The 26,413-nt window shown below is 41.2% G+C and overlaps 1 protein-coding gene across 1 annotated transcript; it reads right to left on the bottom strand.

The window, feature by feature from the left end:
• Positions 1-2,832: 2,832 nt before the first annotated feature.
• Positions 2,833-26,413, bottom strand: CLUL1 (clusterin like 1). The gene is made up of 7 exons (XM_068994023.1): positions 26,308-26,413; positions 24,504-24,652; positions 18,974-19,141; positions 16,352-16,784; positions 11,562-11,699; positions 7,363-7,577; positions 2,833-3,021 (listed from the first exon to the last, which is right to left on the bottom strand). Exons 1-7 carry the CDS (start codon positions 26,411-26,413, stop codon positions 2,833-2,835), a joined length of 1,398 nt encoding a protein of 465 aa, XP_068850124.1.

The raw sequence follows: 26,413 nt of genomic DNA, 5'->3' as shown, positions 1-26,413 counted from the left end.
ATATTTTGTCTTCTAAATGTTTGGAATTTGTAATTGTTACTTTTAGAATGAAAAAACTATTTAAAAAATAATACTGCCTTTGCAAAAGATCACTCTGTGAGCCTTATTAATAAATAATTTGTCCACTATCTTGATTTTTCAACATATTTCCAATTATGATTGTAGCCTCTTCATTCCAAAATCAGGGAAAGAATTTTATTGGAAATATTTTTATTATTCAGTCAGAAATAAGTTGTCAGTCCCATTTGAGCACAAACACATTGTTTCATTCCTCAAAATCTTGCAGAGTCTCACTGTGGCCTACAGAGTTGAAGCCCCAGGCACGGCTGCCCAGCTTCTCCACTCATTTCATGAGACACACGGTATCCTTGCTGTCTTGTAACTGAGCTGGTCTTGGTTGCTTACAACTGAAAAAAGAACTCAAACTCATAAGGGGGAGGTTTCTGGACAGAGGGAGGTGGCAAAGAGCCCTCGTGGGAGGAGACCAGTTTAATAGGACTTCTCAGGGTCCCCGTCCCCAGTATCTAGGCACTCTAGTCTTTCTGGCTCCATTTGCTCACATTTCCCCCTAGTTGAGGAATCTTTAGGGGAATATTTTCACCTTTGTGTATATTTTTTATTTATTTCATTTTTTGGCTGCACCACACCACAGCCAACCAGGGATCAAACTTGCACCTCTTGCATTGGGAGAGTGGTGTCTCAACCATTGGACCACCAGAATATCTTTCATCTTTATATTCTGATCACATGATCATATATATATGATCAAACATATATATGATATATATCATATATTTGGGGGAGGGGAGGGAGAGAGAGAAAGAGGAAAGAAGAAAAAAGGATGAGGGAGATAGAAGACAGACAGGAAAAGAAGAGAAAACAAGGAAATACGTCAGCTGAGACGTTTCTCCCCCATGGAAAGTAAAGACACTTTCCACTCCCAGAGGGCCCCTTTGGGCACTCACTAAATGCCACCTCGAATTACTGTTCTGTGCATCTTTTCTCTCCCAAACTCATTGTTTTCTTCTCCATAGTACCTGGGTCTTGTGCCTTCACTTAAAGTGAAAGTGAAAGTGTTAGTTGCTCAGTTGTGTCCAATTCTTTGTGACCCTACGGACCCACTAGGCTCCTCTGTCCATGGAAATCTCCAGGCAAGAATACTGGAGTGGGTAGCCATTCCCTTCTCCAGGGGATCTTCCCGACCCAGGGATCGAAACCGGGTCTCTTGCATTGATGGCAGATTCTTTACTGTCAGAGCCACTAGGGAAGTCCTGTGCCTTCGCTTAGTAGATGCTAAAAAGATATTGGTTGATTGATGTAACAACAACTTCTCCAAAATTCAGAAATAAAGGAAGAGGCAGCGAATCTAGTAATACCCAGCTTAATTATACATTGATAGGGACCTACTAACAAGATCCCTTATGAGTAATAACTTAGAATTAACATTTAATGCTTCTTTAAGATTGATCGTTTTACCAAAGGAGAATACTATGTACAGTTCTAATTGTGCCATTAATTCAGAAGATTATCCTAACAGAGACAGTGACGAATGTACGCCTGAAATGTCATTCAGTTGTTTTTCCTGTAGACCGAACAGATTTACATTTTGTCTCACTGTAGGATTACCATGGAATAGAAGCAGTTATACTAAAGTTTAAAGATGCAGAACACATTGATACAGTGTTCAATCTACATTTACCTAGCTATTTTAGCAACATATCTTCTAATTTGAAATCTCAAAATTATTTATTCATTATAGAAAATTGTAAAAATATCAAAAGATGAAAAGGTTAAAAAAAATCATCCGTTTCCAATCATAATTGCTGCCAACCCTTTTTATTTTTAATGCAGGTTGTAGATTTTTTTTGTTTTGATCATTACATTTATAGAGTTTTGTACTCATTTTTCACTTTATTTTTTTCAACCAAATGTCCCAACAGGAGCCAGTTTAATGTGGCAATTATGATTCAGAGAAAATTAAGTTAAAATTTGCCTCTATCCCCTACTGACTTGAGTAATTAATCTGGTTGCTCATCTACCTGCAATGCAGGAGACCTGGGTTCCATCCCTGGGTCGGGAAGATTTCCTGGAGAAGGAAATAGCAACCTGCTCCAGTGTTCTTGTCTGAAGAATCCCATGGACAGAGGAGCCTGGTGGGCTACAGTCCAAGGGGTCTCAAAGAGTCAGACATGACTGAGCAACTAACACTTGGACCCTGAGTCTCAAGTTTCTTTTCTGGAAGATGGTAATAATAATATTTGCCTTATAGATAGGCTTAGAATAAACTCTTGCTCCAGTAGATGTCATATCATGATTTAAATTTTATAAATATTTTTTAATGGTTTTATAAGATATTTGGAGCATATTTAGCCACAACTTTTAACCATTTTCTGGTTTTTAGACATTAAGATGATATTCAGTTTTTAATATTTTAGTATTTTAAATAATTTTGAAAATATTGATCTTGGGGTGGGAACTTCAAATCAATTTTAGATTTACTCCTTTGGATTGATTCCAGAAGTGGAATTATTATATCAAAAAGAAATTTGATGACTCTTGATATGTATAATTGAATAACTTTTCAAAAAGACAAAACCAGTTTATGTTTCTTGCAATCACATATGAGAATTCTCATTTCATTTCATTCTATCAGGATTTTTTTTAATTTGAAAATTCAATAGGTAAAAACTGCTAATTTGCCTTAGTTTCCATGCCTTTGATTATTAATGAGATTGAATATGTTTTCAAGGTATTTGAAAGCTAGTTTTGTCATTTTTCCCTTTTAAGAACCATCTGTTCCTATCAGCAAATGTCCCTAATCAAACATTCTGCTTACCAAGATTTAAAATGTTCCTTAAAATGCTGTACAGCTTTGGCCAGCATGTAGCTAATGAAGTCAGAATTCTCAGCACTTTCTTCAAGAGGAATGGTGAGTGTGAAATTAGAGGAAGGCAGAATGCTTATGTCTATCATCTTTTCATCTTGTTTGGAGAAATTTCCTTCGTGATCACCTGGAACTACCTAAGAAGCAGGATCATACAATAAAAGATTACTAACTTTTAGCACACATTCAGGATTAATTTAATACCATGTTAGTCAGGATAGGCTAGGTTGTGCCTGAGCTAGCAAATTAGCCCAGCATTCCAGTGGCTTCATACAGCATAATTTATCTCTCGCTTATGTCCCAGCACAAGGACTCTGAACCACCAAGATGCTCAAAGACCCTGGTTAAGAGAGGAAGATCATGTCAGTGTGCAGTAGCATGTGTAACAACATATGGCTTTCTTGGTACCCTCCATACGGAAAGAGAATGCATAACCACATGCAGGCTCCTCTCTATCTCAGTCTACAAACAACTGTTCATTTTTGTTCACATCTCATTGGCCAGATCTTAACACATGGTATCACTTAACTGCAAGAAAAGCTAGACAGTCTGAGTGAGTGCATGGAATATTTGGTGAGTGTTCCTTCCCAGGAGGTGCTAGTGGTAAGGAATCTGCCTGCCAATGCAAGAGATGCAAGAGACGGGTCTGATCCTTGGGTCAGGAAGATCCCTTGGAGGAAGGCATGGCAACCCACTCCAATATTCTTGCCTGGAGAATCCCATGGACAGAGGAGGCTGGTGGGCTACAGCACATAGGATCACAAAGAGTTGGACACAACAGAAGTGACTTAGCACACACACACTGTATGTGTCACAAATGGTAATGTGATACACCAAGTCTTATACTGAGTTTCTGTAGCAAATTTACACTTTATGGTTTTATGTGTAACTTTTGTAAGAACCAGTCATCCGAAATGCATGTCATTTACTCTCTTAATGAGTTCTCAAGTGTATATACTTTGACTTAATTAAATGAAACTGTAATAACATGCAACTTGTAATCTAAAGAGAATTATATTGAAAATATTTTCAAATATACCTCCTTATAAAAAAGATAAAGTAAAATATTAAGAAGTCAAATAAAAATTGGTGATTTCTTGACTCTAGTTTACAAAGCTACCATAGCTTTCCTTTTTTTTTTTTTCTTTTGGTAATTAAATAAAACACATTGAACTAGACATAAAGCATCTGTGTCTATCTCAATAAATAATTATAATGCTAACACCCATGTAACTGCAACCTAAAGCACATAGCTTTTTTCACCTGCTGGAATTTGTGTATTTTTTTACAGAAGATTCCTCTTCAGGATGTGCTGTTTTATAGATTTGTACTTTCTATTACATGATGAACTAAGAGTTGTCTTAAGAAAAATAACTTTTACAGGCAGTTCAGCCCAAGGATCCTGAAGAAAAACTGTTTGGCCTTGAACCCCAGTTCTACAATTTACTAGCTGTGTGATCTCAGACAAGTTGTGTAGCTTCTCTGTATCTTATCTGAAAATTTTGTAAAACAGTTATACTCACCTTATAGGAACACTGAGGGTATTCAATTATATAATACATGGGGAAAGTTCTTAGAACATTGCCTGACAAATGGTAAGTGTTTTTTACTGGTGATTATTATTAGAAAAATGTGTCACCAAAAATGATGTGATTTTACTTTATATGGAGTTTTTTGTAAGGAAATGCATTTGTTATGAATATCAACAAAATTCTGTAAAGCAATTATCCTTCAATTAAAAAATAAATACATTTAAAAATATCAAAAATTTTAGTTAAATCAGTTAACATTACTCAGAGACACTAGAATGGAAGCAAATTGAAGCATAGAATGGAAATCTTGATGATGATAAAAAGAATTAAATATTGCCTCTACTCTTCTAAAGATTGAATACACTACTAAAATTTTTCTTAAAATTTTATTTTTCCTCATTCCTTACAAGAATTTTTATCCTTAAACTAAAAGTTTATATTTGTGAGAATGAACACATATGTCAAAATATGTTGAACTATTTTATGATCCTAAGGAATGATCTAACGAAGTAACAGGATTAGAGAGTCAGCAGGAATTGATAGTGGCTTTCAAAACCTTTTGACTATGGTCTGTGGTTATAAACAAGTTTGTTACCACGACTCAAAAACACATGTCTTAGAAAACAAACTTATGATAACCAAAGGGGAAAAGGGGAAGGGATAAATTAGGAATTTGGAATTAAGAGATGCAAACTACTATATATAAAATAGATACTATAGAGCACAGGGAACTACGTTCAATACCTTGTAATAACCTATAATGAAAAACAATCTGAAAAGAATATATTTATAAGACAATAACTTTGCGGTACATCTGAAACTAATGTAATATTGTAAATCAACTACACTTCAATAAAAAGAAAAAAGAAAAATGTCTTATGTATAATGTGTGTGTACGTGTGTGTGTATTGTCGCTTCAGTCCTATCCGACTCTTTGTAACCCCATGGACTGTAGTCCGCCAGGCTCCTCTGTCCTTGGGATTCTCCAGGCAAGAATACTGAAGTGGGTTGCCATGCCCTCTTTCAGGAGATCTTCCTGACCCAGCGATCGAACCCACGTCTCTTATGTCTCCTGCATTGGCAGGCAGGTTCTTTACCTCTAGCGCCACCTGGGAAGCCCCATATGATATATCCACACATATAAACAGAGATATGGAAATGAAAGTTTCATGACATACACGTCTAACTTATTATATACAATGCATGCTAATGTTTTTTTCTTCTTCTGCTGCTGCTGCTAAGTCGCTTTAGTCGTGTCCGACTCTGTGTGACCCCATAGACGGCAGCCCACAGGTTCCCCCGTCCCTGGGATTCTCCAGGCAAGAACACTGGAGTGGGTTGCCACTTCCTTCTCCAATGCATGAAAGTGAAAAGTGAAAGTGAAATCACTCAGTCGTGTCTGACTCTTAGCGACCCCATGGACTGCAGCCTTCCAGGCTCCTCCATTTTTTCTTCTAGTCTGTCCTATTCTGTTTTCTGTTTGTTTGTTTTGTTTTAATGTGCTGGTTGTGACTCTAAACTTATTTCTCAACCACTGACCTCATAGTTTGAAAGACAGTGATTCACTAGGATACAAGATGTCTTAGGTCAGGTTGCCAAGAAGCAGAGCCTCAGCGTCTGACACAGTGATTTATGAAGAGTGCTTTCAGGTAGAGATTTTAAGGAGATGAGGCAAGCAAGACAGAGAAGAGGGAGAAGCTAATCCAGGAAGCGGCTTCAGGTGAGCTCCAGCCTCAGCCTGATCCTGAGGGATAAGTGGCTCCAAGGACAACCCTTTGGAGAAGGTTGCAGGGGTGAGCAGTTAGCATCGGTCTGGGTAGGGCACTAACATTACATGCTGCCCAAAATACTGCACCTCCGCTAGCTCGGCCCAGTGATTCCTGTAGCCAGGCCTTTTTAGGAGCCCTCCAACACCAGCCTCACCAGGAACCACTAGCCTGGTGCACCGTGTATTAATGTCATATGTGTGTGTGTGGAGTGGGGGAGCATTAGGAAAGAAATTCAATCACTGTTTTATGTTATGCAACAGGAGTTATTGATGAGAAGTAGGAGATATCTTAAGTGCACCTTAAGATGGCAATCTGATTATTTGTGAATATTAATATAAAAGTGTGTTTAATTTTCAAAGTAAGTCAGCAGTTTATTGTGTCAAAAGCTAGTGAGAGCTATAACTTACAGAGCTCTTGTTTCAGATAAGGAATCTATACTCATCACTTTACAGGCACCCATTTCTAAGTAGTTATTTTTGTTCCCATTTTCCACGTGGAATTTCCCCAAACTCACTCAGCTGGTAAGTTCCAGAGCCAGCTTTTGAACTCAAGTTTCTTTCCCTGAAAATCTTCTCTCTTACAAACACTATTGGCCAGGTTTCTTTAAGGTTACCTGTTTCAGTTATCATACGATAGCTCTCGTTAGAATTAGCCATCACTGGGGGCTTCCCTGGTGGCTCCGTGGTAAAGAATCAGCCTGCCAATGCAGGAGACACAGTTTTGATCCCTGATTTGGGAAGATCCCACGTGCCGCAGGGCAACTCAGCATGTGCGCAAGGACAACTGAGGCCACATGCCCTAGAGCCTGTGCTCCTGAGGAACAGAAGCCACCGCCATGAAAAGCCTGTACACTGCAGCTAGAGAAAAGGCCGCACAGTAAAAGCCCCAGCATAGCCCCAAACAAGGAAATAATACAGTAAAAAAAAAAAATAAACTGCAGTATGATTAAAACAAAGAATTAGCCATCTCTGGATTAGAAAGTATTTTGTGTTTTAAGTTGGTTTTCTCTATAGAGTGTCTTGTTTTCTAAAGGCCATGCACAAGTCAGCCTGAGTACAATCACAATGTTTGAATATCCTCCTGAAGTTTGTTTTCAAATTCAAATGGAATTAATAAGAAACAGAAAAATCAATGTATGCACATGTAATCTGCATATCTGTTCTCGGCTCTTCATTACCTTTGTGAAACTGAAGATGTTCTCGCTTCCTGGGGTCTGGCTGGCCAGCTCTGTTACCCAACCAAACTGCTCTCTCATTTTTTCCATCAGATACGTGGTGTCCTCCAAGTGATGCTGGGTCATCTGGAGTACCTGGGCATACTGCTGATTGGATATGTTGACCAACTCAAGGGCCTCATCCGCCTTTGTGTGTAGTTCGGGAACAGCAGGACAGTCTAGCAAAGAAGGAAGTAACAGGGTAAAGGAAAAGGTCCATGGGCTTTGGAGTTGGGTAGCGTAAATTTAGGGGCTTCCCGGGAGTTGGGGATGGACAGGGAGATCTGGCGTGCTGCGATTCGTGGGATCGCAAAGAGTTGGACACAACTGAGCTACTGAACTGAACTAAACTGGTGGCTCAGTGGTAAAGAACCCGCCTGCAATGCAGGAGACACAGGGTTGATCCCTGTCTTGGGAAGATCTCCTGGAGGAGGGCATGGTAACCCACTCCAGTATTCTTGCCTGGAAAGTCCCATGGACAGAGGAGCCTAGTGGGCTACAGTCCATGGGATCCCAAAGAGACCTACATGACTGACCTACATGCATGCATGCTCAGCAGCAAAAAGGAAAAAAAAATTGTGGCTTTAAGTCCCAGCCCTTAAGCTTTCTGTTTTCAGCCTTTTGGACCATGAGTGAGTTTTCACTCGTTTCGTACCTGGTGAGTTTTCAACCAGGTTTAAAGGGCATGAATGAAATAACACTGCAAAGTGCCTGATCACAGGGCCAACACACACTGAAGATTTAGCAAATGTGCCTTTTCCTTGTCTTCCTTTCCTTAGCGTCTCTGAAGGTCATTAGGGCTGCTCCCTGACACTCAGGTCAGGACACTTGGAAGTGACTGCACTTCCCTGCCACCTGGACGTTGAGCGTGCCATCTTCAAAGTAATGTGTCTCACTGTTCGAGAAAGCCTTTAAGAACGGTTTAGGGTTCATCATGCTCTCTCCCCTGACAGTGGAACTAGTTTTGCTCCGTTTGGTGGAGGCTCCATCCTGACACAGAGCTCTCACACAAGCTGTAGATACAATCATAAACGGTATCACCAATTCAATAGGCATGAATTTGAATCTGAGCAAACCCCAGGAGATAGTGGAGGATAAGGAGCCTGGCATGCTGCAGGCCATGGGGTCGCAAAGTATCAGACTCGACTGAAACTACTTAGCATGCACGCATACACATACATTTGAAAAGTAATTCAAGAAAATATTTTGAAAACAAAGGGAGTCAACGTTAACAGGATATAGTATACATTTGAAAGGAGATCCAGATATTCTTTTAAAATGTCTTCTTTTGCAAGTTTAGAGTTGTTAACTTTTAAAATAGTGATGTAAATTTTCTTTAAATTATGCAGGAAGAAGGTGGTGACTTCCCTCATGATTTTAGGCAAGGAGAATTCTACAAGGGATTCTCATTTACTCTTTCAGGGTGGGAAAAGATTTCCCTAAAATAAAGCTGAAACTTGGTGTAAAACACAATCATGTGAGAAAGAAAAAAGTAGAACTATCTCTATTCACAGATGACATAGTCTTGTCTACAGAAAAATCTTAAGGAATGTTTTTTGTTGTTGTTCAGTTGCTAAGTCGTGCCCAACTCTTTGTGACTCCAAGAACTGCAGCACACCAGGCTTCCCTGTCTACTCTCTCCTGGAGTTTGCTCTAATTCCTATTCATTGAGTCAGTGATGCTATCTAAACATCTCATCCTCTGCTGCCCTCTTCTCCTTTTGCCCTCAATCTTTCCCAGCATCAGGGTCTTTTCCAATGAGTCAGCTTTTCACATCAGGTGGCCAAAGTATTGGAGCTTCAGCTTCAGCCCTTCCAATGAATATTCAGGAACTAGTAAAAGTAATAAATCAGGAAGGTTGTACTTACACATACTGTCAACTGATGACTGCTGTAGGTTTAGTTCAAATCCATCATCTCATATGTTAATAGATAAAATAAAAAGAAAATAAAATTCTCCTGTGATGCGAATTCTTAGGATTTACTCTTTTAATTTTCCTGTATATTACACAGCAGTGTTAGCTACAGTCATCATGTTGCACATTACATCCCAGTACTTACTTATCTTGTAATTGGAACTGTGTACCTTTTAACCACCTTGCTCTAATCACCTCCCCAACATCCCATCCCCCCCAACACACATCTTCTCTATTATCTTGTGACAATCAGGGAGAGATTATTCTTCAAGTGTTTCACTGGATATAAGGAAGTTAGTGATACATCGGTGGGATGTTTGAATTGGACTATTCTTATAAGAGGTCAGTAGAAAGGAATGGCACCCTGCTCCAGCATTCTTGCCTGAAGAATTCCATGGACAGAGGAGCCTGGTGGGCTACAGTCCCTGGGGTTGGAAAGAATCGGACACGACTGACCAACTAACATTTTCACATTAGTGTATACTTTTCTGTTATAAAAATTTCTGTGTCTGTAGGCAACCTTGTAACTCTGACTTGAAGCACAAACACTTGAATAATGAGAATCATGAATACTTGAGACATCTTACTTAATTCTTGAAACACCTGTGTGTAGTAGCTATATTAATTTCATTTTCCCAATGATGAAACAGAGGTGTGGAGAGTCACCCAGTGAGCAGTTTTGAAGAAATAAGACCCCCATCTGCTCTAATAAAAAGCTCGAGTTATATTTGATCTCTTGCTCCAATTCTTAGCCACACTTTTTTAGAATTTCCTTCCCTTGCGGGTTTTGCTGAGGTAAAGAAGCAGAAGTAGAGGAATCAAAAGTTCCTCTTGGCTTTAGTAAGAAAATTTATGTTGAGGCACTAGTAGATGGGAAGTGACTTCAGCTGGGGAGGGGACTTGAGGGTCAGAGGAAAGTGAGAAGGGCCAGTGGAGATAATTGTTCTCCTGGGGAAAGAATGAAAGGTGGCTATTGGTCAGATCTAGGATGTGACAGGCTGCTTGGGGCTTATGAGAAGCCAGTCAGTTCAGTTCAGTCACTCAGTTGTGTTGGACTCTGCGGTGATCCCATGGACTGTAGCACACCAGGCTTCCCTGTCCATCACCAACTCCTGGAGCTTGCTCAAATTCATGACCATCAAGTCAGTGATGCCATCCAACCATCTCATCCTCTGTCATCCCCTCTCCCACCTTCAATCTTTTCCAGCATCAGGATCTTTTCTAATGAATCAGTTCTTTGCATCAGGGGGCCAAGTATTGGAGCTTCAGCTTCAGCATCAGTCCTTCCAATGAATATTCGGGACTGATTTCCTTTAGGATTGATCTCCTTGCAGTCCAAGGGACTCTCAAGAGTCTTCTCCAACACCACAGTTCAAAGGCATCAATTCTTTGGTGCTCAGCTTTCTTTATGGTCCAACTCTCACATCCAAACATGACTACTGGAAAAACCGTAGCTTTGACTAGATGGACCTTTGTTGGCAAAGTAATGTCTCTGCTTTTTAACACGTTGTCTAGGTTTGCCTTAGCTTCTCTTCCGAGTAACAAGCATCTTTTAATTTCATGGCTACAGTCACCATCTGCAGTGGTTTTGCAGCCCAAGAAAATAAAGTCTGTCACTGTTTCCATTGTTTCCCCATCTATTTGCCATGAAGCAATGGGACCAGATGCCATGATCTTAGTTTTTTGGATGTTGAGTTTTAAGCCAGCTACCTATATTTAAAAATTAAGTTGGCCAAAAATTTAATTTGGGTCTTTCCATAAGATACTACTTATGTATGAAATTTTTGGCCAATCCAATACTAAATCACTAAATACAGTTAGTAATTAACCCACCAAGTGGAAGAAGGTAATGCCACTTAAACAAACAAAAAACTCACTTGGCCAAAAATTTGCTTACAAAATGTGAAGACTTCTTCCTGGGTTTTTTTTTTTTTTCTTTTTGCATTAAAAAGAAAATAATTGCCTTAATTTACCCAGAGATCTCTTTTGCTCACTTGAATGTTTGTTTGGTCCTTAACCATACATGTTTTTCACAGAACAACAAGGAAGTTTGAAAAAGAGAAAAAGTGAGTTGACCTACTTTTGAATAATAAGAGTCTATAAACCTGCCCTGAGCACCCCCAGATGTCACTGAGCTTGCAAAAAAGTGCTCGAAGGGAAGTAAATGAATCCACGATGCTTGTAAAAGTGAGATTTTGACCTGTGATCAGAAGGCAATCAAAATCTTGAGAAAAGAACAATCACTTACCTGCCCATAGGTAATCCTGACATTTCTGGCATCTTGCATGAAATTGGAAACATTCCGATGAGTTCTGGCCAGGTTCTCCACACAGCCCTCTGCCCCGCACAGGCCACGTCGTGGAACTTGGTCCACCATGGGCAGAATCTGCAAGGAACACAGCAGTTTCACATCACTGTCATTAGAGTCTGAACATTAAAGGCGTGGGTGCAATGGCATTTCTCTGTCTAACCAGCACTTTCAAAATCTTTGTTCTGTATTCAATTGCAGGAGGGCATACTGGTGCAACCAGTTGCTAAGACAATTTGACATCTATTAAAAGTGCACATATCCTTTAATCCAGTAATCTCATTACTATTAAAATATAATGTTAATATTATTACTCATCATTACTATTATTACTACTTGCCCCAATTCCAACCTCCCACACAGAGGTTCATACAAATCATTTTATTTTCAGGAAGGAATCTTGAGGAATTATTAATAGTCACTATCTTTTGGAAGAGAGACTTAAAGGGGTGGGAGAAGGGAGCTTTCATTTATTTTGTTCCTTTGAATATTTGAATTCTTTTACATTCAGTGTGTCTTAGTTTTATTGTTATTATTTCTGATGTCACTGGTGTTAACTAATTAGGGAATTATAAGCCACTTTTCTTTTGGGGCTTCTGTTAAAATTTTTTCTAGTGATTATCCTTGGCAGAGGATAAGATGGTTGTATGGCATCACTGACTCAATGGATATGAACTTGAGCAAACTCTGGAAGATAGTGGAGGACAGGGAAGCCTGTTGTGCTGCAGTCCATGGGGTGCAGAGTCAGACATGACTTAGCAACTGAACAACAACAAGTTTTAATTTTTTCGAGCCATAATTCAAATGTGTATTGGAGTTCCAGAGATATTAGAAATATCTGTTTCTTAAACTAGATGTAGGTATTTACTTTATGACTGTTCTTTTTTTGCATTTCACATATATAATGTTATGAACAGTAGTTCAAAGATTTAGGAAAACATCTAAAGCAGATCTAACATCTAAAGAGAACCTTTTTTTGTTCTAGAAGAATTAATCGTCCATATAAAAATGATGATAAAAAAGGAGTGCATGTAACAGAAAATTGATAGTTCCCAACTGTTTCACACTAGGACAAATTTATTATTAATTGGTAACCTGATGATATTCTGTTACATTAAATCCTTGATGTTAAACAATGAAACATTCCATTTTGAGATAAGTTGTGAAGTTTGAAAACCTACCAGGCATTTGCTAGATCTTCTGGTGGGTAAAGCAGCACTCCCTTTGAAGAATACTAGTCATTTTTCCCCACTCCCTGTAGATTTAGTGGCATCTCCTCTGGCCCCACAGAACCCCCATGAGTTCTGTGGAAGAACATCTCTGCACGATGTGCATGTTCATTTTCGTCTTCTCTGTTAGTCTCTGAGTCCCTCGAGAGGAGGGATTCGATCTTATCGTCCTAATCTTGTCATTCTTCTATACCTTCTTCTGTCATTTCAGTTACAACACGGTTGTGTAATTGTCCACTGATCTGTTTTCTTTTCTCTGATGCTTAGTGCTCAGTCGTGTCCGATTCTTTTGTGACCCCATGGACTGTAAGCCCACTAGGCTCCTGTGTACATGGGGATTCTCCAGGTAAGAATACTGGAGTGGGTTGCCAGGGCCTCCTCCAGGGGATCTTCCCAACCCAGGGATTGAACCCAGGTCTCCCACATTGTAGGTGGAGTCTTTACCATCTGAGTCACCAGGGAAGCCCTCCTTTCTCTAAACTGAACTCCTAAAAGTTGGGAGCTGTGTCATCTGCATCATAAGCTACCCTTGTCTTTTTTGCAGCGTCCAGATTAATACCTGCTATATTCAGGGGTGGCGAGTTCTAGGTCTGTATGACAGCTATTCCCCATTCTATCCCCATGGCAGTGACCCATCACCGCCCTTCAGCTATGCCAACACAGAGCCTCTGGACCCCTTCTAGGCAACCCCTTCATCATATTTATATGGGCGATTAATTCTTCTAGAACAGAAAAAGATTCTCTTTAGATATTTAGATCTGCTTTAGATGTTTTCCTAAATCTAAAACAGTAGTTGAACTACTGTTAATGACATTATAGTTCATCAGTGATGAACATTATAGTTCAACAGAACTACTGTTCATAACATTATATATGTGAAATGCAGAAAAAGAACAGTCATAAAGTAAATACCTACATCTAGTTTAAGAAACAGCCATTTCTAATATCTCTGGAACTCTCTGGCTGTGTGGAGAACCTGGCCAGAACTCGTCAGAATGTTTCCAATTTCATGCAAAATGCCAAAAATGTCAGGATTACCTATGGGCAGGTAAGTGATTATTATTTTCTCAGGATTTCGATTGCCTTCTGATCAGGGTCAAAATCTCACTTTTACAAGCATCGTGGATTCATTTACTTCCCTTCGAGCACTTCTAGTAAATCATCCGTTCTCCCAGCTTGCCTGTTTCCTCCAGGGGAAAATTAAAGACAGCAACATTCTCCAGGGCAGGATTATAACCCAGATTACCTGGCACCCAGCACTGTGTGAACCTACTATACTACACTATTTTATCGAATCTTGTTGTGTAGTCTCTTAGTCGTGTCTGACTCTTCTGTGACCCCATGAACTGCAGCCTGCAAGGCTCCTCTGTCCACGGGATTCTCCAGGCAAGGATACTGGAGTGGGTTGCTATTTCCTCCTCCAGGGGATCTTCTGGACTCAGGGATCAAACCCTCATCTCCTGCTTGTCCGGCAGATTCTTTACCACTGAGCCACTAAGGAAGCTCACTCAGAGAGTATATTATTGATGAGAGACATGTAATAGTTTGCTATTGCTGTTGTAACCAATTCCACACATTTAGTGGCTTGAAACAACATAGATTATTTTACAGTTCTGTAGGTCAGAAGTCTGAAATGCGACTCAGTGGGCTAAATGAGAGTGTTGGCAGGGCTGATTTTTCTGGAGGCTCTGGGGGAGAATCCGTCTCCATGTCTGTCTAGTTTCTGGAAGTCACCACCTTCCTTGGCTCCTAGTTCCCTTCCTCCAGTTTCATATCCAGCAAAGAGTACTGGAGTACTGGAGTGGGATGCCATTGCCTTCTCCTGGACAACCCCAAATACTCTCTCTGTTTTTTTTTTTTTTTTAAGTTTAATTTTTATTTATTTATTTAGCTTCAATGGGTCTTAGCTGCAGTACACAGGATCTTTGTTGCTGAGTGCAGGATCTTCGTGCTGGCATGAAGGATCCAGTTCCCTGATCAAGGACCAGACTCAGGCCCTCTACACTGGGAGTGACGAGTTTTAGCCACTGGAGCACCAGGGAAGTTGCACTATCCCTATTTTAAGGTCGGCTGATTGGCAGCCACAATTCCATCAGCAGCCTTACTTTCCCTCGGCCATGTAACTTAATATTTTCACAGGTTCTGGGGATTAGCAGAGAAGGCAATGGCAACCCACTCCAGTACTCTTGCCTGGAAAATCCCATGGACAGAGGAGCCTGGTAGGCTGCAGTCCATGGGGTCTCAAAGAGTTGGACACGACTGAGCGACGTCACTTTCACTTTTCACTTTCATGCATTGGAGAAGGAAATGGCAACCCACTCCAGTGTTCTTGCCTGGAGAATCCCAGGCACGGGGGAGCCTGGTGGGCTGCTGTCTATGGGGCTGCACAGAGTCAGACACAACTGAAGCGACTTAGCAGCAGCAGCAGCTGGGGATTAGGATGTGAAAGGGACTTCCTTGGTGGCTCAGATGGTAAAGAACCTGCCTGCAATGCAGGAGACTGAAGTTCCATCCCTGGGTTGGAAAGATCCCCTGGAGAAGGAAATGGCAACCCATTCCAGTATTCTTGCCTGGGAAATCCTATGGACAAACAGCAGGACTTCTGGAAGGAGCTTGTTTTATTTTTCATCAAAGAATATACCTGTCCTTGGCCTAATGGTCCACAGAGATAAGTTCAAGGAAACACAGATTCTACTTGTGGCCCACACGACATCTCTCATTTCTGAGATGCTGGGTCCCACCTGCTCCACAGAAACCCAGAGAAGGAATCTCCTTCTGTTACAATATAAAGCAAGGACTTCCTTGGTGGTCCAGAGGTGAAGACTCTGCACTCCTAATGCAGGGGGCCTGGGTTCAATCCCTGGTCAAAGTTAGATCCCACATGCTGCAACTAAGACCCAGTGCTGCCAAATTAAAAAACATAAAGCAGGATTGTTTCTCCAACGTAGAGTATCAGGGGGCATGAGTGGTACTGGTAGAAGATGATTCTTATAAGTTACAGAAGTTTCTATTTCTGTAGTTTGGGGTTTGTCTGTGAGCACTGAATCTGGTTTTGTGCACAAATGTGATTTAAGGAATTGGAGTAGCAATGAGGAGGAGGCCGTGGAGGGTCCTAACTGTGATCTGGTTTTACATGGCACTAAAGCGTCTTCCTTAACTGGGAGCTGAGGAGCCTGGACTGATTTTAAAGAAACCTCATGATGTTCAAGCAGAATACAGCTGAGTGCCTGCCCAAGTTTTACCAGCATTTTCTTTGTCAGCTTTGAACATTTGTTTTAGAAAGAGAATACAGCCCTACAAAGCTCTTGACAAAGATGGGAGAGGGCTGGTGTTTGGGAGACCTCAGAGTCTCTTCTAAGAGGCTATGAGACTTTGATTATCCATTAACCACCACTCTTGGAAACATTGTATGATGACTTAGAAACAGTTACCATTTCCAAAGCCAAATAAAACTTAACTTTAGTGTAGATATCTAAGTAAAAATAATCTTTTAATACTTGCCTTTGTCTTGTTTGGGTAAGTCCTCAATGGCCTTCAGCATCTCTGTAACTGTTGCGCTGACACTTTGATAAACAGAGAGGCTGAAATTACAAAACAGCTGGAAGAAGCTGGGAATGTCCCAGCTCTGCATAGGATGTGCTTTTTTTGCTGGCTCTTTGGAAAAAGCTGGAAAAAAGTAAGGCTCCACGGAGTCTGTGTCTGACATAAAGTATGACTGAAAAGCCAGATCAAATTCTTGTTGCATCTGTTTGAAGACATGAAAGCTCATATTATAGAGAAATCCCACATCCACGGTCAGCTGGCTGAACACATTCTCTATCTGCATCAGCTGTACATCTTCCTCGGTGAACTTCTCACCAACAGGGAGCTCTTTTTCTTCATCTTCATGGAAAGGAAACAGAAACTGATATATCTTCCGGAAAACCCGTTCAATCTATGGGGTGAGGTGGGGGACAGAAATGAAATAAATGTATTTTCTTCCAGGACTATTTTTTATCATAAACTTTTAAGTCAACTTACAGAAGTCATTCCAAATCAAGAACAATCCTGGGCAAACTAGGAAGAGGTGATCCACTTTATGATCACTGCTCGTGTACCTGGCTTTGGGGCTGCCCCAGCGGCTCAGTGGTAAAGAATCCGTCTCAATCCAGGAGCCGCAGGAGATGCGGGTTGATCCCTGGGTCAGGAAGATCTCCTGGAGGAGGGCATGACAACCCACTCCAGTACTCTTGCCTGAAGAATCCCATGGACAGGGGAGCCTGCGGGGCTACAGTCCATGGGGGCACAAAATTAGCATGCATGCATGCATGCATGCATGCACCTGGCTTTGACTTTGATTATGGAAATAGGGTCTGAAATTCCTCCTGGTTTCTCTTTGCCTACCGAAAGACCTAAGAAGGCCAAGTTTTCAATACTGTTGGCAAGCCACAGCCCTTATATACTGGTGGTGGTTGGCATGCATGGTTTTAGACCATGATGATTGCCTGAAAACTGTGAAGACTCCCATCTTTCATTTCTGCCTTATGTCTTAGGTTTCTTCCCCACTTAAGCGGGATATTATTAGTGTCCTCCTACTCTCCTTGGGCTCATGTTTTTAACTTAGTCCATGGAAAAGAGATCAATACATTTGCACTGAACTATGGATGCTTTTTGTTGTGGAGGTTGTTCAGTTGCTAAGCTGTGTCTGACTCTGCGATAGACGCTTAATACATCTAAATAGGTTACTTAGGGATGTTACATATTACCAGTGATCAAAGCCCTCCTTGGCTGCAGTCAAAGGAATGAAGCTCTAATTACAGAATTTCTAACTCAGAGGGAGATCTTCCAGGAATCACACCATGTTCTCCTTCAACTTTGTGACACGTAAGTCCATGCCAGAGTTGCCCTTGTATGAAAGTGATGTGACCATGTTGTGTGTTTTAGAACATAACAACCATCGACCATCACTGCTGGAACACCACCATCCATCCCCCTACCCTAGTTCTGTTCAAAGTGTTCTCCAGGAATCCTTAGAGGATTTGTGCCTTTCTCAGAAAGTAAACTGGGTGGATCATCTGCCTCTCTCTTTGTCAGCTTCTGCTTACCTGAATCCAGACACAGAAACAAAAATTTAAATGTCCAAGTAATTGTCCTAAGGTTACACAACTATCACAGATAGGAATGATCCTCAAAGCTCCTCACTTCCACCCAGTGCTCATCCAACATACACTGCTGTGTCTGACACTGGCTATAAAAATAGAGCAGATGCAATTAACAGTGGAGGCAAATGAACTTGGCATATGAATTATCCTAGGGGTTTCTCCCTCTGTAATTGGGGATGGCACTGCCAAGCCAAGAACAGACTCTAATTAGTGCATGCTCTGACAGGGAGGAGAATTTCACTGTGTTTCATACTCAGCCCACTTCTTCAAGGGGGAGGGCCAAAAGCAGAGGAGCCTTTTATGGGTCAGAGCTCATCCTATTCAGATCACCACCCTCTGTGATTCTCTCTGCCCAGAAGAGGGCCCAAGGGAACAAAAAAAAAAAAAAGAAAACATGCCAGTCCTACAGGACACAGATTATAAAGGGGTCATGAATGTGGGCACGTGTATGTGTGTGTGTGCACATGCATGTGTGTGCTGCCACAAGAAGGCAAGCCCATCGAAGAAAAGATTCAGGAGGCAAAGAATGCCCTCAAAGGTTTGGCCTCCAGAGAAAAAAAATCAAAGCAGGTTGAAATCAGAAACTATAATACTATTACTCAGAATGTAATTCAGCAAACATTTATTGAACACCTACAATGCTTAAATGAAGGCAGATAAGATACAGTTCCTTTCTTCATAGAGCTTACAGTCTAGCATAAATAGGTTCACAAATAACAAATAGAAGGCAGAAAGAGGGTATTACTAAGAGATACAAACAGTGTCATGAGAGGGGGGACAGACCCTGGGTGGCTGTTCTAACTCATAAATTACATACCCACCGGTGATTCATGCAGAAATATGAATGCTAGATTTCAGGTTGCAAAAGGTCAATATCAGATCCGCCATCTCTATTCTAAGTATTAACATAAATTACTTTAAAAAGTAAGCTGAAGCAGGTACCTTAAGAACTTAGCAATCTTGAGTTCTGCTTTTCCCTTACCGTGGTTTTCATAGAGGACCAACTGCTTTGGCAGGTTGGATAAAATCTCATGCAGTCACTTTCCAGGCAAGATTTGCATTCGTCCCAGGAATCCATCAAAGACACCTGGCATAGCCTTTCTTCCTCTTCTAGATGTTCTTGAACTTCATTCATAAGCTTCAGGGCCTCCTAATTAAAAAGTAGAAACACACACCCTATTTCCATTTCATGACTTTGTGTGCTATACCTTAATTGATTTCTCATTTTACAAAATGTGTGTATTCTGAACTAAACCTCATTTCTGCTACAAATGAGCAGCTCATAGATTTACCCGGAATCTTTCAGTTCAGTAAAGAGAAGGGCACCTCTTGATCTCTACTGAAAACTGAACACTTCTTATCCACCTGTTTATTTATACATTCAACAGCTGTTTATTGAGAGCTTGCTATGGGATGGGCATTCGCTGCTCATGAGTGAACCAGCCACAAAGACATAGCCTTTGCTCTGCAGAATGCCCAATTGATCTGCTTACTTGTCTGTCTTCACTTCTAGTCCCTGGAGGATGTGAAGATGGGATTTTAAGGCTGACAAAGTTAACACATTTATCTCCTTCATTTATGCTGCCTTTAATTTTCATACGCTCTTAAACACTGCTAGAAAGCACAACTCTGGTATATCACATCAAGTCTTTGCAGTGAGCTGCATTCTAATGGCAGAGATGCTGTGTTCTTAGCAGCTTTGTTTTTCTTGCCCATATTCCGAGCACGCCTCCTGGCAGTGCCTGCTGTCCTCAACCAGGTCCCACCCAGCAGAGGTGACACCAGTCTGGAGAATATCAACCCCGCCCCCAGAGCTCCCTGCAGACCAGCATCCTGTAGATCCCCCAGGCCTGCCTGCCAGAGGGGACTTCTGTAAACCGGCTCCCTCCAGGCCTGAGAAGTAGCTCAGGGAGTTAGGGAAGCTAATAGACACATCCATAAGAGGAGAGCCTTAGAGCTGATGGCAACTCCCTTAAGTGGAAAAACACGAGTGAGCACAGTTTCTAACACCAATTTAGTGCATAATTTTACCTACTGGAAAAGAAAAACATAAGCACCCTTTCCTGGCATATTAAGCCCCAAGAGACAACTGGGCACTGCTCATCTCCCACATCTCTGCTAAGCTCGGAATTTTCATCTCTCTTAGTGGCAGAATCCTGGAGTTGAGCCAGCTGTCCTTTGCTGCGTGCCATATAGGAAACCTGGCTGGCCCCCAGCCTACCAGACAAACCTCATGATCTAGACAGGCTTAACCTATCTTTTGGGGCTTTGCAGAACAGTTATGGAATCCTGCAGCTTCTTAAGAAGGCTTGCTCCACCAGGGGAGGAAACAATACCACCCAAATTTTCTCAGTCTTTTTAAAATATTATGCTCATTGTTACTGTAAACCAAAATCCCAGTATTTCCAATTACAAACTACCCTCACACTGGACCCTTGAGCAAATTATGTAATCATCTCTGAGCCCATTTCCTTTGTAGCAAACAGGAATACTCGTAGGATCTACTTCTTAAGTTTTCATATTGAGATAAGCAAGAAAGGCACCTAGCCTGTAATCATCTGATTTGCTTTCGCTTACCTCCAAGAGCATAATGAAAACCAATGGCCAAATCACACGGCCCAAGATTTGATAGTGAACAGTTGCCCCAGAGGAAGTAGGTCTCTGGTTTAGGAATGTCCTGTCCGAGCTCTCTGCTTCGTCCAAATGTCCCACCCAGCTATAGATTTCATATTTAGAGCTGTCTTCCTGCAGTCAGTTCATCAAAGTCCCACCCAAACCTGGACGGGGTGCATGGTGTGGAATCACTTGAAGGGCTGCTTTAGGGTTTCCCACTTTAGTAAGAGGAAGCTTTAGATGCTCCCACTAATATAAAATGGGCTTCCCAGGTGGCACTAGTGATAAAGAACCCCCCCACCAATGCAAGAGGCATGGGTTCAATCTCTGGATCTGGAAGATCCCCTGAAGAAAGAAATGGCAGCCCACTCCAGTACTTTTGCCTGGAGAATCCCATGGACAGAAGAGTCTGGTGGGCTACAGTCTGTAGGGTCACATAGAATCAGACACAACTGAAGTACGCACGTACTAAGCACAAACAGGGAGAAGCTGAGGAGGGGGACTGAGATCATGCCAGGTCACCCGAGGATGGATGGAGTTTTTTTTTTTTCTGGGAGACTGGGGTTGTCCACCCCATATTTGCAAATTCATAATTTATGTAAAGTATCCTTTACTTTAGATTTAAAATCACTTTAGAAAGGGAGACTTCGGGTTAAACAGATTTTTCCTTTTTAAAATGAATTTTTGGGACTTCCCTGGCAGTTCAGTGGTTAACACTCCATGCATCCAATGCAGGGGGTGTGGGTTCTGTCCCTGATGGGGGAACTAAGATCCCACATGCTGTGTGGCATGGCCAAATAATGAGATCAATTTGAAAAAAAATAAAATGAATTTTTATGAATGCCCATACCTTAGGAGTATACTTCAATATTTTTTAAAAAATAGAATATGTCTTAAGAAATAATAAAAATTCCACTAGCTTCTGAGATTCTACAGCATCAGAAATGGAACTAACACTTGCTGACCTCACACTGAGCTTTCTTTCCATAGTATGTGCTGCCTCCTTGGCTCAGCAGGAGGCCAGGGAAAAGGAGAAAAACAGAAAGTCCTAGGTCCCGCAGACACAGCGCCAGCTCACTTTCTCCTGGGTCAGTCATGACAGGGTTGGGTTAACACATTAATTAACATCTCAAAACTCAGTTTTCTTAGCTGTAAAATGAAAATGATGGTTTACCCAGATGCTGGAAGGATGTGATAATGTGTTTTATAAGGGCCTGTAAATGATATCTAGTGTGGTTATTCTTGGTGGTCAGACTCACGAGCCCACCAGGGAAGAACCTGGCTTAAAGGAGCTTCCCCATTTCTTTATAAGGAGCAGGTTTTGATTTCTTCAAGGTCTTTTGCTGGCTGCTGAAAGGAAGGAGGGCTTGCAGCTGCTGCTCAAGCCGTCTCCTCACCAGGGACCCTGTGTGGCTGCAAAATCAACCAGCTGGTGACGGGCTGACTCTAGCTCTGAGGTCACAGCCTGTGACATAGCCCTGCTCCAATGGCTCAGAGGACACCCAGTGGCCACTGAGTGCCAGGAACTCCCTGGAGCTGCTGTGAAAGTGTTAGTCGCTCAGTCATGTCCAACTCTTTGTGACTCCATGGACTATAGCCCACCAGGCTCCTCTGTCCATGGAATTCTCTCCAGGCAAAAAATACTGGAGTGGGTAGCCATTCCCTTCTCCAGGGGATCTTCACGATCGAGGGACTGAACCCGGGTCTCCTGCATTGAGGGCCGATTCTTTACTGTCTGAGCCACCAGGGAAGTCCTGGAGCTTGGTGATTCCCACCTTTATAGATATAGGTCTAGAGAGGAGATATTAGAACTTCTATTTATTTTTTAATTTAAAAATAAACTATGGGGAATTGTTTAATGGGTACAGAGTTTTGGTTTTGCAGGAGACACGGGTTCAGTCCCTGCATTTGGAATATGCCCTGGAGAAGGAAACAGCAACCTGCTCCAGTATTCTGGCTTGGGAAATCCCATGGACAGAGGAGCCTGGCAGGCTAGAGTCCAGGGGGTCTCAAAGAGTCGACATAACTTCATGACTAACAAAACAAGAGTTTCAGTTTTGCAAAACGGGAAGAATTCTGGAGATTGGCTGCCCAACAATGTAAATGTATTTAATACTATTGAGCTGTATTCACAAAAGTGGTTAAGATGGCAAATTTTATGATATATATTTTACCACAATTAAACAATTTTTCATGAAAATAAAGTTGAAAAATGTGGAAGATTTGGGTTCGATACCTGGGTTGGGAGGGATCCCTCCTGGAGGAGGGCATGGCAACCAATTCCAGTATTCTTGCCTGGAGAATCCCCATGGACAGAGGAGCCTGGCAGGCTGCAGTCCATGGGGTCGCAAAGAGTCAGACAGGACTGAGCATCTAAGCACGGTACACACTCCCAATTTTAAAATTTAAAATATTTTGCAAATTACTTTTTGCAGTTTTGACATCCTCTTTGATTTAAAGGTATGTTGAAAATAAATTTTTTAAAAATTTAATTATTCTGAGTGTGATGTTAATGTTTATTGCCGTTAAACTATGATCCATGCAATGTCTATAATTTAGAAATGTATTGAGCTTTATACTGTAACATATGAACAGTTTTTAATATGGCCATGGATGTCTGAATATAATGTATATTCTCCATTGATAAGGTATATAGTTTAGACAGAAACTATTAAGTAAAGATACGTGAATTAAATTGATGAGGCTGATGTACTATTTCACAGGCACTGGTGCTCGTGTCAGGCATTGCATGTGGCCAGCTGTGCATGAGGACCCTGGGGAAGAGGGACTCTGTACATTCCAGAAGCATCGACACTGGTAGCCTCTGTTCACTTGCAGCCAGTTGCAGTGAATTGCCATTTAAGAGGACTCAGGTAAATGAGGGCTTCCCAGGTGGCACTAAAGGTAAAGAATCTGCCTGCCAATACAAGAGATGCTACAAGAGATGTGGGTTCGATCCCTGGGTCTGGAAGATCCCCCGGAGTAGAAAATGGCAACCCACTCCAGTATTCTTGCCTGGAAAATTCCATGGACAGAAGAGCCTGGCAATGTGACCCAATGATTGAGCATGGGTAAATGATGGTTTTTAACTACTTTAAATAGCCCTCACTAAAAGGGCAGGAGACTTTAAAAGATAAAAAAAATAGCCAGCAGATTAAAAAATATGATTAACTCCTGCTCAGGTAGATAAGAAATAATAGCAGGGCTAACACTTTTTCATTATGAGCTCTTTGTTGGCCTTGTGTCAGTAAAAATGATGATCTAAACAGATTTGGCAATAAGCTAAAATCTTTTCAAAATATGTAAAAGATTATTTGAAATATGGACTTGGTAGCAACTCATGTATCTAATTTATAAATAAATGAAAATGCATATATTCAGGAGTGGATGGTAACAATAATTACAGTAATAAGGATGGGAAAGAAAAAAATTTTTGTAGGCCACTGATCTGGCCAAAAACTTCCAAACATTTTTGACTTGACATTCCAACTCAAAAGGCACCATTAAGTAGTTTTTAAAAAGTAGCATTTCCCAAATAGCATTGAATCCTCCAAACACCTGAGTTTGGAGTCTTTCAAAGACTTAATCTACAAGAAATATGTTCTTTGAAGAAATTTGAAATTTCCTTCAAAGTCTTCCTCCAGTAGGGTGGATTTCCAGAAAAACTATGATTAGGGTAAATAAATAATTTCTCCACTGCATTCAGATGTGCACTATTTATGGTCTAGACATATTTCTGAACAGTTATACAGTTTTTGGTTTTTTTTTTTAGGCTGCACTGTTCAGTATGCGGTATCTTAGTTCCCTGACCAGGGATCAAACCCATGGCCCCAGCATTGGAAGTGAGGCATCTTAACCATCGGATGTCCCAGGACAGGTATGATTTTCAATGACTGTACCTGCTTTTCTTCTCTGCATTTCTTCAGGGTTCTCATTAGTTTGCTATGTTCCTCCTCTCTTCTTTCCATCAGGATTTTCATCTGCTTCATGCCAATCAAAGCCTTCTTCACCTCTTCATCTACTTCTATCTCCCCAGCCTTGGAAAAACCTAAAAGATTATGTTGTAGTTTTTTCCTTTAAGATCTGATCAGATTATAGTGTATCAGAATGCAATGAGTTCCAGCCGTTAAAAAGAATGAAACGCCATTTGCAGCTATATGGATGGACCTAGAGAGTGTCACACTGAGTGAAGTAAGTCAGATAGAGGAAAAATATCATGTGGACATCCCTTACATGTGGAGTCCAAAGAGAAATGATACAAGTGAACTTATAAAACAGAAAGAGACTCACAGACTTAGAAAACGAACTCATGGTTGCCAGCGGAAGGGACAGTTAGGGAGTTTGGGAAGGTCAGGTACACACTGCTATATTTAAAGTGGATAACCAACAAAGACCTACTGTACAGCACATGGAACTCTGCTCAATGTTAGGTGACAGCCTGGATGGGTGGGGGGTTTGGGGGAGAATAGAGGCATGTATATACATGGCTGAGTCCATTTGCTGTTCATCTGAAAATTCCACAGCATTGTTAATCAGTTATACCCCAATACAAAATAAAAAGTTTAAAGTTTTATCATAATAATAATAGAAAGAATACAACGAGTTTACCAGTTTTTCGTGTCCTCCCAGTAGAGGCTTAATTGTTTTTTTATTGCATCAGACTCCAAAAGCAGATCACCATGCTTGGGCTATCAGCTACCACATGGAGGGGGCTACCCGCCCCCCGGCCCCCCCCCAAGGGAAATACCTTCTGTTCTTCACTTCTGAGCTTCCAGCCAAGTCAGAGTTCATTTAACTCCATCTTATCATTCTCCTCAGAGCCTGTTTTCATTTATCCAATTTTTTTTTCCTTCCTTTATTTTTTTTCCTTTATATTAGAAGAAAACATTGAATTTTCTTCACAGACAATTTATATTAAATACCCAACTGGGAACCTCAAACAGAGAGAACAATTTCCCTTTCTTTCAGTTTCAATTACCTTCCCAGAAGGCATCAAACCTAGAAAGTATCTGGTATAATGCAAGATTCTTTAATAACCTCCGGGATGCCTCTAACACCACTTTAGTAAGCCTTTAGTAAGCCTTTAGTGAGTATGAAATTCATCGTTTGTCATACTCTTTTCACAATAGCTAACGTGGCCGCCAAAGGAGCTTAACCTGGCCTCCAAATTTATTTACAGATCCCCAAAAGGAACATTTAAACTAATTTATTTTTCTAAGATAGGCGCCCAAAGTGTATCTCGTCAAACAAAGGCTCCAAGTATGAGCACAAACCAACCAGATTCGATGTCACTCTAACCCATCCTTTCACAGTCCCACGAATAATTGCATGGATGACTTTAATTGTTTAAATGTTTCAAATGCTAGCAAAGAATTTCACTGTTCGTTAAAACCGTGCTCAGAGGACACCAAACATCTGGATGAACCCAAGCAGTGCAGCCTAAGACGCTGGCAAGTTTTATCTCTGCGATGGCGAACATCTGGAACTGTGAAGCATTCTGAGAGACACAATTGGAATTTTCTATTTTTAATCCAGATGTTTGGCGTCTTGTCTCCTTGGCTTAAGAGCCTGGAGAACGTCTCCCTGTGAAACTAGAGGGCGTTCTGAATGCGGTTATCTCTCAACTGTAAATCACGGGAAGTGCCAGGAGGACATGGAAACAGGCAGATGGGACACCGTGCAGATAAAGAGACCAGACATTACCCTTCGGGTCTTCATGGGTAGAAATTCGGTCCTTCCCAGTAGGCGCACAGAGACAGTCTTTCAGCCGCAGCAGATACACGATAAACACCAAGAGTGGCAGCTTCAT

Source organism: Capricornis sumatraensis, chromosome 21 (genome assembly GCF_032405125.1).
Source record: "Capricornis sumatraensis isolate serow.1 chromosome 21, serow.2, whole genome shotgun sequence".
NCBI classification, from domain to species: domain Eukaryota; kingdom Metazoa; phylum Chordata; class Mammalia; order Artiodactyla; family Bovidae; genus Capricornis; species Capricornis sumatraensis.
The sequence above is the reverse complement of the archived record's forward strand: the minus strand, read 5'-3'. Positions and strand labels throughout refer to the sequence as shown.

Bases quoted from the DNA above. Each gene is read 5' to 3' on its own strand.
- CLUL1 (XM_068994023.1), bottom strand. From the start codon at position 26,413: ATGAAGCTGCCACTCTTGGTGTTTATCGTGTATCTGCTGCGGCTGAAA. The intron at 16,785-18,973 runs GTAAGGGAAAAG...CTCACCCCATAG, and splicing joins GGTCCTCTATGAAAACCACG to ATTGAACGGGTTTTCCGGAA. The intron at 7,578-11,561 runs GTAAGTGATTGT...CTTCTTTGCTAG, and splicing joins TCAGGATTACCTATGGGCAG to ACTGTCCTGCTGTTCCCGAA.